At 41.5% G+C, this 13395-nt stretch overlaps 1 protein-coding gene across 2 annotated transcripts in view; it reads right to left on the bottom strand.

Annotated features, from left to right (window-relative positions):
- Positions 1-8165, bottom strand: part of SEMA6A (semaphorin 6A) — a 60064-nt gene extending 51899 nt beyond the window's left edge. For both annotated transcript variants that reach the window (XM_060091865.1, XM_060091864.1), the window contains exons 1-4: positions 8066-8165; positions 5533-5650; positions 1657-1717; positions 602-664 (exon numbers count right to left, since the gene is read on the bottom strand). In XM_060091865.1, the coding sequence (XP_059947848.1) occupies positions 602-664; positions 1657-1717; positions 5533-5650; positions 8066-8165 (342 nt within the window). The remainder of the gene's footprint in view (positions 1-601; positions 665-1656; positions 1718-5532; positions 5651-8065) is intronic.
- Positions 8166-13395: the final 5230 nt, after the last annotated feature.

Genomic DNA, 13395 nt, shown 5'->3' on the forward strand with positions numbered 1-13395 from the left:
GTTCTAGCCCCTCCTGATGTTTACCACAAGGTGATGATGAGAATAACAATTGCTTTTTCAACAGTAAATAAAACACGGCATAGAGTGGAAGTATGTGTTTATGCCGCAAAAGGAAGGCAGGCCTGGAAGTACCAGCCTCCCCATCACATTAATTCTAATGCCAGAGGCTCCAGGGTCCCTTGATATATAAGGTTCCTGGCTGAAGTGTGTTTTTATGTTGTTCTATGACCAAAGGCACAGACTTCTGTATGTCTGCGGCAGCCTTTCTGAGCTCTTCTGCAGACTCCCTGAGGGTTTTGGACCGTGAGGCGTGGGCTCCCGGAGAGGGCACTCACAAGAGTCGGGGCAGCCAGCTTGGAGTCCATAATCCCTGGTGCCCCTAAATAGTTCATGACGCAGCCCTAGCAGCTGTCGTAATGTTTTATCACATTGAAAGCAAACTATTTTTGCAAATTAAAGCCTTCAATAAGTTGATGGAAGAAACAATTACTGGGGGAAAAGGGACTAGTGTGACCCATTCCACATCACTGTCTACGGCTAGAGATAACAGTCAAGGACTTAACCCAAAGTGGCAGCTGCGGGAGAAATGAAAATTGCCTACCTTATGTTTTCCCTTCATTCTGCATGTGTCTACATCAGCCTGTCTAGATTTCCATGTCAGTTTCTGCAGCGATCAAGAAAGAAATCAATTAGAACCCAGAGGTTGTTGCATTTGATTTTAGAAGTAAGAGTTCCCTGGGGGAGACTAGAGGCTGCACATATATTTATTGAAAGCTTTCCGCACCCTTTCTCCATGATTAATTCACCATAACAACAAAAGATTCGAGGTGGAAATGTTCATTTAATTTTGAACCGCTATCTATTCATTAAACTACAAAATGATCTTCTTCTCTTTGAGATAAAGATGAAGGAAAAAGGAAAGAAGAATAAACAACAGCGTGGATGGACATTTCACATAAAATATCCACATTAACTTGCTAAATTATGCTCATTTTGATAAAATACATGTCCTTGCCCTTCTTTTTCACTTGATAAATCAGTTTCCGTGAAGCAGGCCTTTTTCTTAAAATATGGAAGTCATTTTCTTAAACATAAAGGAGACATTCAGTTTAGGTGGACAAAGATTTAATTCAGGTTATACTCCTTCGCATAAATTCATGGGCTGAAGGGATCATCTACTTCTGGGGCGGATTTTATTAACAAAAATACCTCCATGTGGAGTTATAAGGGAAGCTTAAGGTTATATTTTATGTGTGTCTGAAATGGATAATTATCAAATTCCTGAACCACAACAGTCAACTCAAACTTAGTATTTCAAGATATGGAAACATAACAGTGAAACATTTGCAGGACAAAAGTTTACGTATGAAAACTGATATTTTCCAGGACAAACATCCAATATTTTATTAAAAGAATTTAGCAATTACCTAAAACTCCAAAGTGTACACGCACACATGATTGATGAATAAAATATGAAGTACATAACCATTTCTGAGTATGTAGTAAGCCCTAACTTACCCCCAAATTAGGACTTCACAGAATGTTCCAGATTATTATAAGCCATGTCATCTCAATCAATGCCTTTAAAATACATATTCTCTTTAAGAACTGTCCTAAGGTCCTTCATTTCAGAAAGAAGGTTTTAAAACTACTTACTTTGCTACAATAAATTTCTTCCGTGTGTGAGGTGTCTATATCAACAGTATAAATATGGTCCCTGTAAACAAAGAAATATTAATACATCGTCAAACACAAGAGTCAAGATAGTTCATTTTCTCCTGAATACGAGTATATATCTCATTCAAGGCAGATAAACCCACATCCATGTTATTAAAAACAAAACATGCATATGCAAGAAAAAGGGGAGGGTTCAGCCTCCAAGAGATGCCTCTGGCTCACATTCAGAATCTTCTGACAAAGTGTGGCATCTTGCCACAAGGGACACCTTTTATGAAAACTTTCCAGTAGTCTCTCTCATCATGGAACTATAACATCTGTATATATGTAGTTTAGTGGGAGATGTCTGAAAGTTGAATGGGCTTCCAAACTGGAACACAGATGGGTTCGCATGCCCTTTCACTTGGTATTCAACATGCTACAATTGTTCATCAGCGGAGCTAACAAAAAGCTCATCTCCATCTCCATATCTTTTTAGACAACATATTTTCAGCCTTAGCTTTGATAATTTGATTGAGAAGATGGAAGACGATAAAAGTAAAATTGTTTCCAGAAGCCACTCTCTTTTTTCACACGATGATGGTCAACTAAGGTCTAAAATGTACTTGAGCTAAAGTTTACATTTCTTGCTTCTGTTTACCTTCCTGTTTTGCTGAGAATTTGGTTGACTTTATGATTTGCTGCCATTCTCCCCTTGGAAGGGAAGAAACAGAATCAGCAGCTCAGGTGTGGGGCTATATTTAAACATCCCCTTCTGTGTGAGCTGAGTACAAGGGCGTTTTTGTCTGGAATCCAGAAGAAAGGAAAGAAAAGAACTACACTCAACTGGGGAGATGGGGGGCTAGTGAGGGAAAGCAAAACAGCTCGTTTTCCCTTGAAATAACATTGACTTTTTCTAAAATGCAGGAAGTCCTGGGGCTGGAAAATTACCCACAGCTTTAAAGCAAGACCTCAAGGCTCCCGTGTAGACTTTCAAGCCCCCTCATTACTTAAAAGAAATGGAGAGGGGAGAAGGAAAGAAAGAAAAAAGAAAGAAAGAAATCTGCTGTCAGGATTCACTTCAATTCTTCTCCCCCCAGTTCTTTGGAAATCTGTTTGCTACTGCCTTTAGGGAAAGTTCAACAGAGAAAAATAGAAATAAAAACAGGCTCTCTCCTGTGAAAATAAAAGGGGGCAAGGCAGTTGGCCTACAAAATTCCCTTGCCTGCTCCTGGACTCTGTGTGTGTGTGTGTGTGACAGAGAGAGAGAGAGAGAGAGAGAGAGAGAGAGTGTGTGTGTGTGTGTAAGGGTGGTGAGGGGGAGAAAGGGGAGCCTGTTTTGTAAATTGCTGAATTGGGAAGTTCTTCAGACTTCAGTAGGGTGCCAGAATCGCCCTGCCCTTTACTTCCAAGGCAGTTTTATGGCATTCCTTTATCTCTTGTTTGACTCTATTGGTGGTGCTGTGGGTCAGGTTCATTGTTGGAATGGAATTGCCTATTACTTTGGTATTGGGTTTGAGATGACTCGAGGTTTTTCCTGGCCCTGTCTCTCCTCAAAACTTTAAATAAGAGCTGAACATATGAATTGTAAATTAACAACTGATTAATATTGGCAATTCCTCAGGAAGCTCTTAGATTGCCCCCTTTTGGCATGGCCTGTTTATGTTAATTAGCAGTTCAGAGATTAAACAGCAAAGAAAGAAGAATTTACAAAATGGTTAATAATAAAGCAGAACTGAAAAGCATTCCTGCCATCAAGCTTCACTCAGTCCCTGGGTTCTGGATGGGACTTGGCTTCTGATTGCTGACACACATTGTCTAGAAGAACCGGGGGGCCTTTTAAAACTAAAATTCTGTGAATGAAATCTCCTTTTGGACAATGGCGATCTTTTTCAATCTCCAAGAGATCACATTGCCCAGCAAACAGAACGACGCTTTATGCTAAACCACAGACCAGGGTCAGGGGTTATTCCCCAGCACCCGTGTGTGCATCGTAGGGTTCATACCCTGCTCTCACTGAATTAAGTTATTTGAACACAAACTGACTTAATCCTAGGACTTCCTCTTCCCCCCTTCAGTGAGTACCCCTGAACTGTGTTGCCATGACTTGAGCCCGGGGGAAGGATTTCACTTTAAATCGTGTTACTTGCTGCCTGAGAATGTGGATCTCTCAGGGCACTGTTGGGAAACCTGAAATGAAAGGGAGAGGAGGGACCCTAAATACAGAGACCACAGAAATAATTTAGGAACTTCTCCAGGGGTGTGTATTGAAGGGAAGTGACTGCATATAGAGTGAAAACCAACATGTCAGTGCTAGGCTGTTACAAATTTGACCTTTAACCAAAGACAGTCTGTTTTATAGTGTTAAAAAAGTGAATGTTTCCTTTTTTTTTTCCCCTTCTCTTCTTTCTCCTTTTCTTGGGGTAGGGAGTTATGATAAAATGGTCTTGGTTTTAACAAGCTGTAATAATGGTTACTTTGAAGTCTGCACAGCACCTTGCTCCTAACTCAGGTGCCCACGGAGACCTGCAGTTCACACCCATGCTAAATCATCAGGCACAAGCTCAGTCTGTTATAATGTTTCTTTTCCCCTAAAGGCTCAGTTGCAAAGTGAACAATTCATAGAAGATTCTTGAGTCAACCTATTTCTCACAGATGCAATGTTTAATCATTTGTTTTGACCATCCTTTAGCTAATTGGGTACAAATGTAATCTTCCAGACTTGCTACATTTAGGAAACTAAAAATGGTATTTAAGAAGGAGCTGATAACTCTCCCAGAGAGGTGGCTAACTAAGGATTCATTGGATTGCTTTTTAATGAATACCTACAATGGCCATGTTCTTGGGCAACAGCTATGAGAAGGTTATATCAGCAAGACAAATAGTACCACTTCTATGGCTCAGTAGGCTGCGGAGTACAGGGAGTAGTGACCCAGACTCTAGAGCAAGACCATTCCAGTTCAAATCCTGCCTCTGTCATTCTGACCCAGTCATTTCACCTTTCTGTACATGGTTTCCTCCTGTAAGACATGGGTATGATAATAGTTCCACCTCGTAGGGTTTTTTCCACGATTGAATGGATTACCATTTATAAAGGACTTACAACTGTATTTGCAATTAATATAGCACATAAAACCAATATGTACTACATAAGTATTTGTGAAGTAAAAATTCTAGAAAGTGCTTTGGCATTGCTCCCTGTGACCAAATGTAGGGTACTCGTAGGATATTTTAATCTAGCCAGTGGATTTTTACTTTATGTTGTATATCTTGTATTTTCAGAACATTTAAGTGCTTTGAAGGAATCCAGCACTGTTGTTACTTACCTGAAGACATGGTCTGTTTAAATGACATTTCCCCAGTGGATAAGTATTTTCTTAATTAGATCCAAATCAAAAACTTCTAAAATGGATGGCTACTGCTAAAGCAATGATATATACTATACATTATCTGCAAAAACACAAGACTAATATACACACCCCCACACACTCATTGAACTTAAATTGATACATGTTTACACATTCAACTTAATTTAGTAAGTATCAGGGAGAGAAGCACTTTACTCTGTGCTTGAGCAAATATTTGTATATATATATATATATATATATATATATATATATATATATATAATGTTCAAGATAAACAGTGGATATTTGAATCTAAGCTCCAAAATATGCAATTATTTCTACCCAAATCCACATAATAAAGTTAAACAGACACAGAAAATCTTGAAAGAATGATTGCTTGACAAACTAAAGTAGACTTTAAATTAAAGGACACTCTGTTGGGGATCTTTAAAATGATGCATAGCGGGGACATTTAGGTATGAGGGCCCTTGGGTGCTCTGAAGGCAAACGTGAGGAAGAGGTGGCTCACCTAGCAGCAATGTAGAGGGTTCTGTTCATGATCATGATCATCTGGATGTCCAGCCTATGCCTCTGTGTGGTGTTCCGTCCTGGCTTGTGGCCCACAAACACCGGATACTGTTTTGTATCTGTGAAAAGAGGAGATGGGGCAAGAGAGGGAAAAGGAAATTAAGCCAAGAGTTGACAGGGCAGGCAGAGGAGGGGGGCCAGCCACAAAACAAAACCATATTTAAGTCCAACCGTGCCACCATTTTCCAGTCTGTTATTTTAGGAAATGCTGTGATAGAAGAGTCCCCTTTAAGGATAATCAAGTTACAGTTTCATTTCCTGATGCTAATAAGACTGGGCTTAGATTTCTAAGTGTCACTCTTTCTGACTTGTCCTTCTTTCTGGGGGTTAAACTTGCCAGTGAACCCTTTACATGAAGGTGCTCTTTTCTTCCACAGTTTTCTTTTCATCTTTAGAGTGCTAAGCCCGAGGGGCAGTCTGCCAAAGATCTTGTCTCCGGACAAAACTATTTCAAAGCAGCCTTCCCATCAATCACCACAAAGGCAATGTGGTCTGGAGGCAAGAGCCCTCATCCAGGAGCCAGAAGAAAAATACAGTCTCCACAGGCGTCCAGTTGGAATAATCCACTATTGAAGGCAGCCCCGCTAGGTTGGTTGGCATTCTAGGAACTGTGGGAAGTTCGCTCTTGAGTTAAGCAATTGGCTAATCTCACAGAAATGGGGGCTTTGACAGGACAGGGTCAAACTGAGTGTAGCCAGTCGGGTGATCTGGAATTTTCCCTGACCTGGAGAGTCAGTGAGCATAGTTCTCCTTTTCTGCAATTCTCTTTAGCTGAGAGCGGGCAATTTGTAATAATATCTGACCTTTGGAAATACCTACATCTCAAAAATCTCTCTGCCTTTAAACCTACAATCTCCAGAGCACTGGCAATCCTCCAAAGAAACTATGGAGAAAAGAAAGACGAGTCACATTTAAAAGGCAGTTGTTTTGGGGGTGAGAGGGGTGTAAATAATGACTTGTAATCCATTCACAGATTTATGCTCAGACCCCTACACCTGTAGCATCTGAGCATGACTCACTCTTACTAGAGAGCCTCAGTATATTTTACTCGCAATCAAGCTTAGTATGGAATTATCTTGTGCTTTTTCCTCTACTGCTCTGAAATTTCATTTACCCACTGATCAAGGAGGTTGCTAAAACAATTCATGTCTGTCTCCTATCAAAGATTGGAGTGTCCACTTGAAGCATGATTTTCAGCAGCACATTTGGGCCCGGAACCCTTCTGTACAGGGGCACCAAAGATAGAATACCTTCCTCAAATGGACATAAATAAATGCTTATTAAGGTTTGATACCTTAAGTTGGGTGGACTCTGCCACTTCAAGAACGATGGTCTCAAACTACACAGTTTGGTTCTTAGTCATACCCTGACTTTTTTTTTTTTTTTTTTTTTTTTTTTTTTGTGGTACGCGGGCCTCTCACTGTTGTGGCCTCTCCCGTTGCGGAGCACAGGCTCTGGACGCACAGGCTCAGCGGCCATGGCTCATGGGCCCAGCCGCTCCGCGGCATGTGGGATCTTCCCGGACCGGGGCACGAACCCGTGTCCCTTGCATCGGCAGCGGGACTCTCAACTACTGCGCCACCAGGAAGCTCAGTCATACCCTGACTTTTGTTCTCAGTTAGAGCTGTCAAGGCTTGACACCTCCCCTTCATATAAAATTATTTCCTTTTACAACCTAGACCGTCCAGCAGAAAGATGGGTAGATCTCTTTAGTATCCTAGTATTACTGTCAAATACTTTTTTTAAGGTTCCTTCAGTGTTTGGGGATTATTACTGTGAAGATAGATACTTGGGTAAAATGCTTTCAATTTTACTGTGATAAAATATTTTATCTTTTGGAGAGAAGGAAAAAAAAGTAATTGTCTATTTCATCCCCCACACAGGTAGAACTTTCCTCTTTTTGAGGCAACTGACTTTTTCATCATGTTGCTTTCTACCCTTGACAATGAAGCAGAGATCAAAAGAAAGTTATAAGCAGTAAAAGTAGGTCCACTATGAATTCAGAATCTCTCTATCCAAATCTAGCAATGATGAAACTTCTAAGTCTAAACAAAAGTTAATATTTGTCCCTAAAGTACTCCAAAACAGTCTTCTTTTCTGTTATCTTGTAACAATGCCTCTGTACTAATTACTTATGAAAATGTGGAGTACAGGCAACACCCAGATGACAGTGATGTTCTCCCACAGCTGGTTTCCAGGCATGATCACAGCCTCCTTGTAGTAACTGAGACTTCATCGGAGGTACTGAGGGATGTTTCAAATCCTCACAACCACGTTTATTGGAGTTACAGAACAGTCATCCCACCAATTTTGGCTAGACATGAACTATCTACCTCTGCCATCCACACAAGTTAAAGTGACTAACAAGTCTCCTGCTTATGAAATGTTTAATTTGTATGTTGTGCCTGTTGACGCAGGCTCAAGTGCCCACAGAGGGAGAAAGTGAGAGTGAGAGTGAGACTGTGGATACTTACAGTTGCCATGCGAAATACTGATTGGCTCAGAATCTTCTGGGAAAGCAGCCCCAGCGAAGTGTAGCAGTGTGAAATATAGCAGCAAGGCTTCTGACCTCATAGTAGTTCAGCGGGGAGACTTTATTTCTCTACTTCACCCTGCCAAAGAGCAAAGAAGGGATTTTTTTTTTCTTTTTCTTTTACAAGTCAGCTTTATTCCACTCCATAAAATGAAATGGCCTTGAAGATAAATTTTAGAGAAAGGGGCTCCTGTTTCCTGTCTCTTCCACTGTGAATTCACCGATGACAGTGTTTTGCATAAGGAACCCATGTCCATTACCCACTGCAGCCTCCTTCCCATGCATCTGGGCCCTTTTGCAAAGCTTCTACCAAACAAGTAACTCAGAGCCTTAATTGCTTTGTCCTGAGAGTCGGTGTTAGGCCATTATGGGTGGCTATTTCACAGTCACGAAATGGCATTCCAAAAAATGTGGATGATTTAGAAAGCTTTTTTTTTTTTTTTTAAGGTAAATACATCTTTTTTCTTCTCAGCAGGTTTATAGCGGCATGCCATCCCCAGACATGGGTTGTTTGGCCAGCCCAGGATCTCTCAAAATTTTGAAGTAGTTGCCCAATATTGAAAAATTAAATATCTGATATAATGACCTAAATGTCAGTTCCCTTCAAGCATCATGCTCCCATTCACCAACCCCCGTCCCCACTATACTGGCCCAGTTCACTGATTTCCATTACCTGCTTGACCCCTTAGTTGAGATTTTCACTCATTTATGTAATTCTGTAGTAATTCTGTAGTGACCTTAGACATAAATAAAATCACAGAATCTACGTTTAAAAAGAAATAAATGGATCCTTTCAGACTCTGTGGAGAATGTTATAGGGAGCATCTGAAACCACATCCTGAAATAGTATTGTTGATTTTTAAACAATCATATCTCTGTATATTTTCGTGTCAGATACTACCTTGCAATGAAACCGTAGTGAATAAAAATGCCAATATACTGTTTTACCCATCTGCATTTTCTTAAAGATGCTCTTCATGTGTAGAAAAAATTCTCCTAAATCTTAGAAGTAAAAACATTCCCATATGGGGCTGCTGGATACAGTGAAAGGAAACTCATAAGACAGTACATATTGCATAATTCTCAGGCATATTTCAAATAAGTGTTGATCTATCAGGGAAATTAATGTAAAATGGGGCTATCTTTTTATCTTAGTAAAGCCTTTGAAGTAGACTGCCAAAGGTCTTGTTTTGAACAAAGCTATTTCACAGTAGTCCATCAATCATTTAAGATTGGTGTGTAATAAAGTCAAACTTAGTAACTTAGATGTCTTTGAAAGTTAATCTGGCAAACAAACTGCTAACTTACGCTTTTTAGAACACACTTAATATGAGATACCTGTGTCTCTGTTCTTCATTGCCAAAAAAAGCATTAACAAGTCCCGAGTGTTGCATCCCAACTGATAATTTCACAGACACAGCTGGGTCTTAATCACTTCTTCAGTCGAAAAGTGCACATTAATTAATTTGCTTTATCTTGAAAATCAAAGAGGGAGAGAGGTTGAGAGAAAAGCCTAAGCAATTCCATATCTCCATCTCTGATGTGTAGATTAAAATTAAACTTTAAATAATTACTTGTTCACAAGGGCGGTCCATAACCAAGAGACACGAACATGTATTTACAGACAGGTGAAAAGCACCAGTCTATTCATTCATTCATTTGCTGGTTCTTCCTATTCTGGAGAATCTAAACCCAAAGGGAAGAAGCTCTGTGGTGCCCTGATTTTGCTTGTCGTGGCTTCTGTTCAGTATAGCATTAAAGATGAGAAATCCATCACAAGAGCAAGTAAAATATTAAAAAAAAAAAAAAAGAGTAAAACATAAACCAGCCACCGGTCAGAAAGTATATGGGGAAGAGGAAGTGGCAACATTTACCAAGGGCTCAAGAGCAGTATTATAGTATTATACAGAAGCCTATTACCTCAGAGAGTTTGCAGCACGCCTTGGAAGAATAATGGAGACTCAAAAGGCTGATTCTCGTTCCTTTAGAAATCTTTGGGAATATAGGTATACTTTTTTTTTTTTTTTTTTTCTTTTTGCGGTATGTGGGCCTCTCACTGTTGTGGCCTCTCTCGTTGCGGAGCACAGGCTCCGGACGCGCAGGCCCAGCGGCCATGGCTCACGGGCCCAGCCGCTCCGCGGCACATGGGATCCTCCCAGACCGGGGCACGAACCCGTATCCCCTGCATCGGCAGGCGGACTCCCAACCACTGCGCCACCAGGGAGGCCCTATAGGTATACTTTTAAAGATTAATTTTTCTTGACATGACAAAGGAGTCTGTGTCCTCCCATAATTGCGTTCATCTTTGTACAGATGCCCTAAAGCTAATGAGACAAAGTCCTGCTATTTTAGTCTGTCTCCCAATTTTAATTTTTTCCATCTTAAGATTGCATGGATTGATGCAACATTCTCAATCCAGAAGCTGGCAGGAAGAGCAATGCATGCATAAGAAATCTGTTATGCAATCCAATGGCTTTTTTTCAATCCTCATCCTAGCCAGGATCATGGCTAAGATGGGTTATTTAAATACCTCCAGGTTTACAGAAGGGCTCTGTGCCAGGAAAAATATCTGTTTTATGTGTCTTCCTGTCATCGTATCATCAGGTTGTTAACATGTACATCATGTGGGTGAAAGTGTTCTGGCAGTCCCAGTTAATCTTGGCCAGTCCATAGGAACGCTTTATAATTTTCTTCAGCTGAGGTTTTGATGTATTATTCCCTTCCTACACAACTTTGGGCTCTAACCCTTGTAAATATGTAGACAATATATTTTCCTGTTGAAACGATTACTTTGTGGCGAGATCCCAATCAATCACATTGTCATTTTCCATCCTGCCGAACAGGGGCTGAGTCTCCCTGCTAAGACCCTAGCACACAGACTTGCGCTAGCCCAGAAGAACGAAAACAAACAAGAACCTTCCACTGCGTTCAAAATCTTGAGCTAGCTGGGCTGCCGCTATGAGGTTGTTTAAGTGATCTTGAAACTTTGTAAAGTGGTACCCACATATAGCATATTTATAGGCATCTGCAGACACTTGTCGATTTCCCACTTTGTGACTGTGCTTGTAGAGGCTAAAAATGACTTAGACTTAATCAGCTACCCAGAAAATTAGATCATGGGAAGACTGTCAATATGAGGATTCTAAACAAAAACGTTTACTTCAAAAATAACCTCATTATGCCTGAATTGTCCATCTAAATTGTTTCAACCTTCCATAATTCTTAGCCTGAAGAGAAATGACCTCTGTAAAATACACCGTCACTAAAAAGTGATATTCCTATTCTTCTCCACCCCAGGAAATTCACTGGGAAGCCTTAAGAACAGGCAGGTGAGGTTAATGGGTAAAAAAGGCTTCCTAAGACAATGGTGGGAATGTTTCCACTGGGGGAGGGCCAGCCCCTCTACTCTGGGCAGCTGCTGTTCAGCTTTGAAGTGCAGGCCCTATGCAGTGTTGGCCCGCAAAGCCAGATCTCTGATTTTTATTTTTACTTCTTAAGAAGCCAGAAATCTGGAGTTGTATGTTAAACCTCCTTTTTTTTTTTTTTTTTTCTCTAAATGTTGGCACCTAACTTAGTTTTTTCTTCTCTGTGAGTCACCTTTGGCCAAGTCCTACCAGTTTGTGAGTCCAAGTACAATTTTCTGGGGCAGGATTTGGGGAGTAGTGGGCAGAGGATTAGAACTAGTCTGGGGGAAGTGTGAGGCATATTCTGGCCAGGTGGGTTTGTCACGGCTTCTCAGTAGTAGTGGCTCTTGTGAAATTAACCTGATTAATCAGAAGTAAGATACGGCCATTTGTGACCTGATTCTCTGACTTCATAATTATTTCTGGTTCTCGTGACATCCCCTTTGCTTTATGCTTTGCTAACACAATGACTTCTTTTTTTTTCATTTCTTTTTGGCTGTGTTGGGTCTTTGCTGCTGCGCGCAGGCTTTCTCTAGTTGCGGTGGGTGGGGGCTACTCTTCGTTGCAGTGCGCGGGCTTCTCATTGCCGTAGCTTCTCGTGGAGCACAGGCTCTAGGTGCGCAGGCTTCAGTAGTTGTGGCTCGTGGGCTCTAGAGCGCAGGCTCAGTAGTTGTGCACGGGCTTAGTTTCTCCACGGCATGTGGGATCTTCCCGGACCAGGGCTCGAACCTGTGTCCCCTGCATTGGCAGGTGGATTCTTAACCACTGAGCCACCAGGGAAGTCCAAGACACAATGACTTCTATACTACGACAAGGGTATGAGGGGTAGATAGAAGTCCCAGTTATTGTCTGTACACACAAGTGAATGAACATTGCTTGTTTTAAAGACCCAATTGGGCTGCCCCACATACTCTATGTGTCCATCTGCAGCAGACAATGCATCAGTGTACTTGCACTTGGACTTGGCTGTACGGATATAGCTTGTATCTGATTTGGTACAACCATTCTTCCAGAATGTTGGTATCCAATGAACATTTTAAGAGTTAAGTGGTAATGATGAGAAAAATAATTTATCTGGAAACTTGCAAATGCAAAGTGCTCTTGATGATAACTCTAAGTATGGCCTAGAAATAGAGACGAAATCATGGTAGTGGCACTTCTTTTTTTCTGTGGGGAAAATTATTTGCTACCATGGTTCTTTTAAAAAGCACATTTTCTACTGACATAATAGGAAGTTTAAAAGATAATCATTAATTCATGCCGTCATTAATAGATGGAAGGTGTGACCCTGGGTCAGTCTCGTAGCTGCACTGGCTCCTAGCTTCCTCACCAGTAAAATGAAAGGGTATAAAATATAATGGCCTATCAAACTCCTCTGGGCTCTGAGATTGTACAATTCTAGGCGATTCTGCCCTAGTGAAGAAAGGATTGGGTACCTGATGGTGATTCAGGAGGATAGTACACGGAGTGACCCTGAGCTCGGACACTGCAAGGCCACGGGCACCTTCTGGAGGTGTGGGGCTGGGACGGGAGGAGTAGGCGTCGAGGCAGGGTGGGGTACTGGAGCTTGAGACAGTGGGAGGTGCAGTTGGGCTCTGGTGGCGGTTCTGTCCGCCACCCTCTGAGACGATGGCAGGGCGGGGGCAGGACAAGCTCTGTGCACTCGGGCAGTGCTCTTTCAAAGAGAACAGGGCTGGGTTTGTTCTATACCCTTTCCTGGTTGCCCCTAACTTGCATGTGGTTTGGAAACTCAAGGGGCCATCAGTGTGTCACTGTGTGCATGTGGCCAACAGGAGGGATGGAACAGGTTCTCTTCCACTTTGCTCTTGGGGGACTGCAACAGGCAGAGCACACAAGTTGTAGAACG

Source organism: Mesoplodon densirostris, chromosome 3, assembly GCF_025265405.1.
Source record: "Mesoplodon densirostris isolate mMesDen1 chromosome 3, mMesDen1 primary haplotype, whole genome shotgun sequence".
NCBI classification, from domain to species: Eukaryota; Metazoa; Chordata; class Mammalia; order Artiodactyla; family Ziphiidae; genus Mesoplodon; species Mesoplodon densirostris.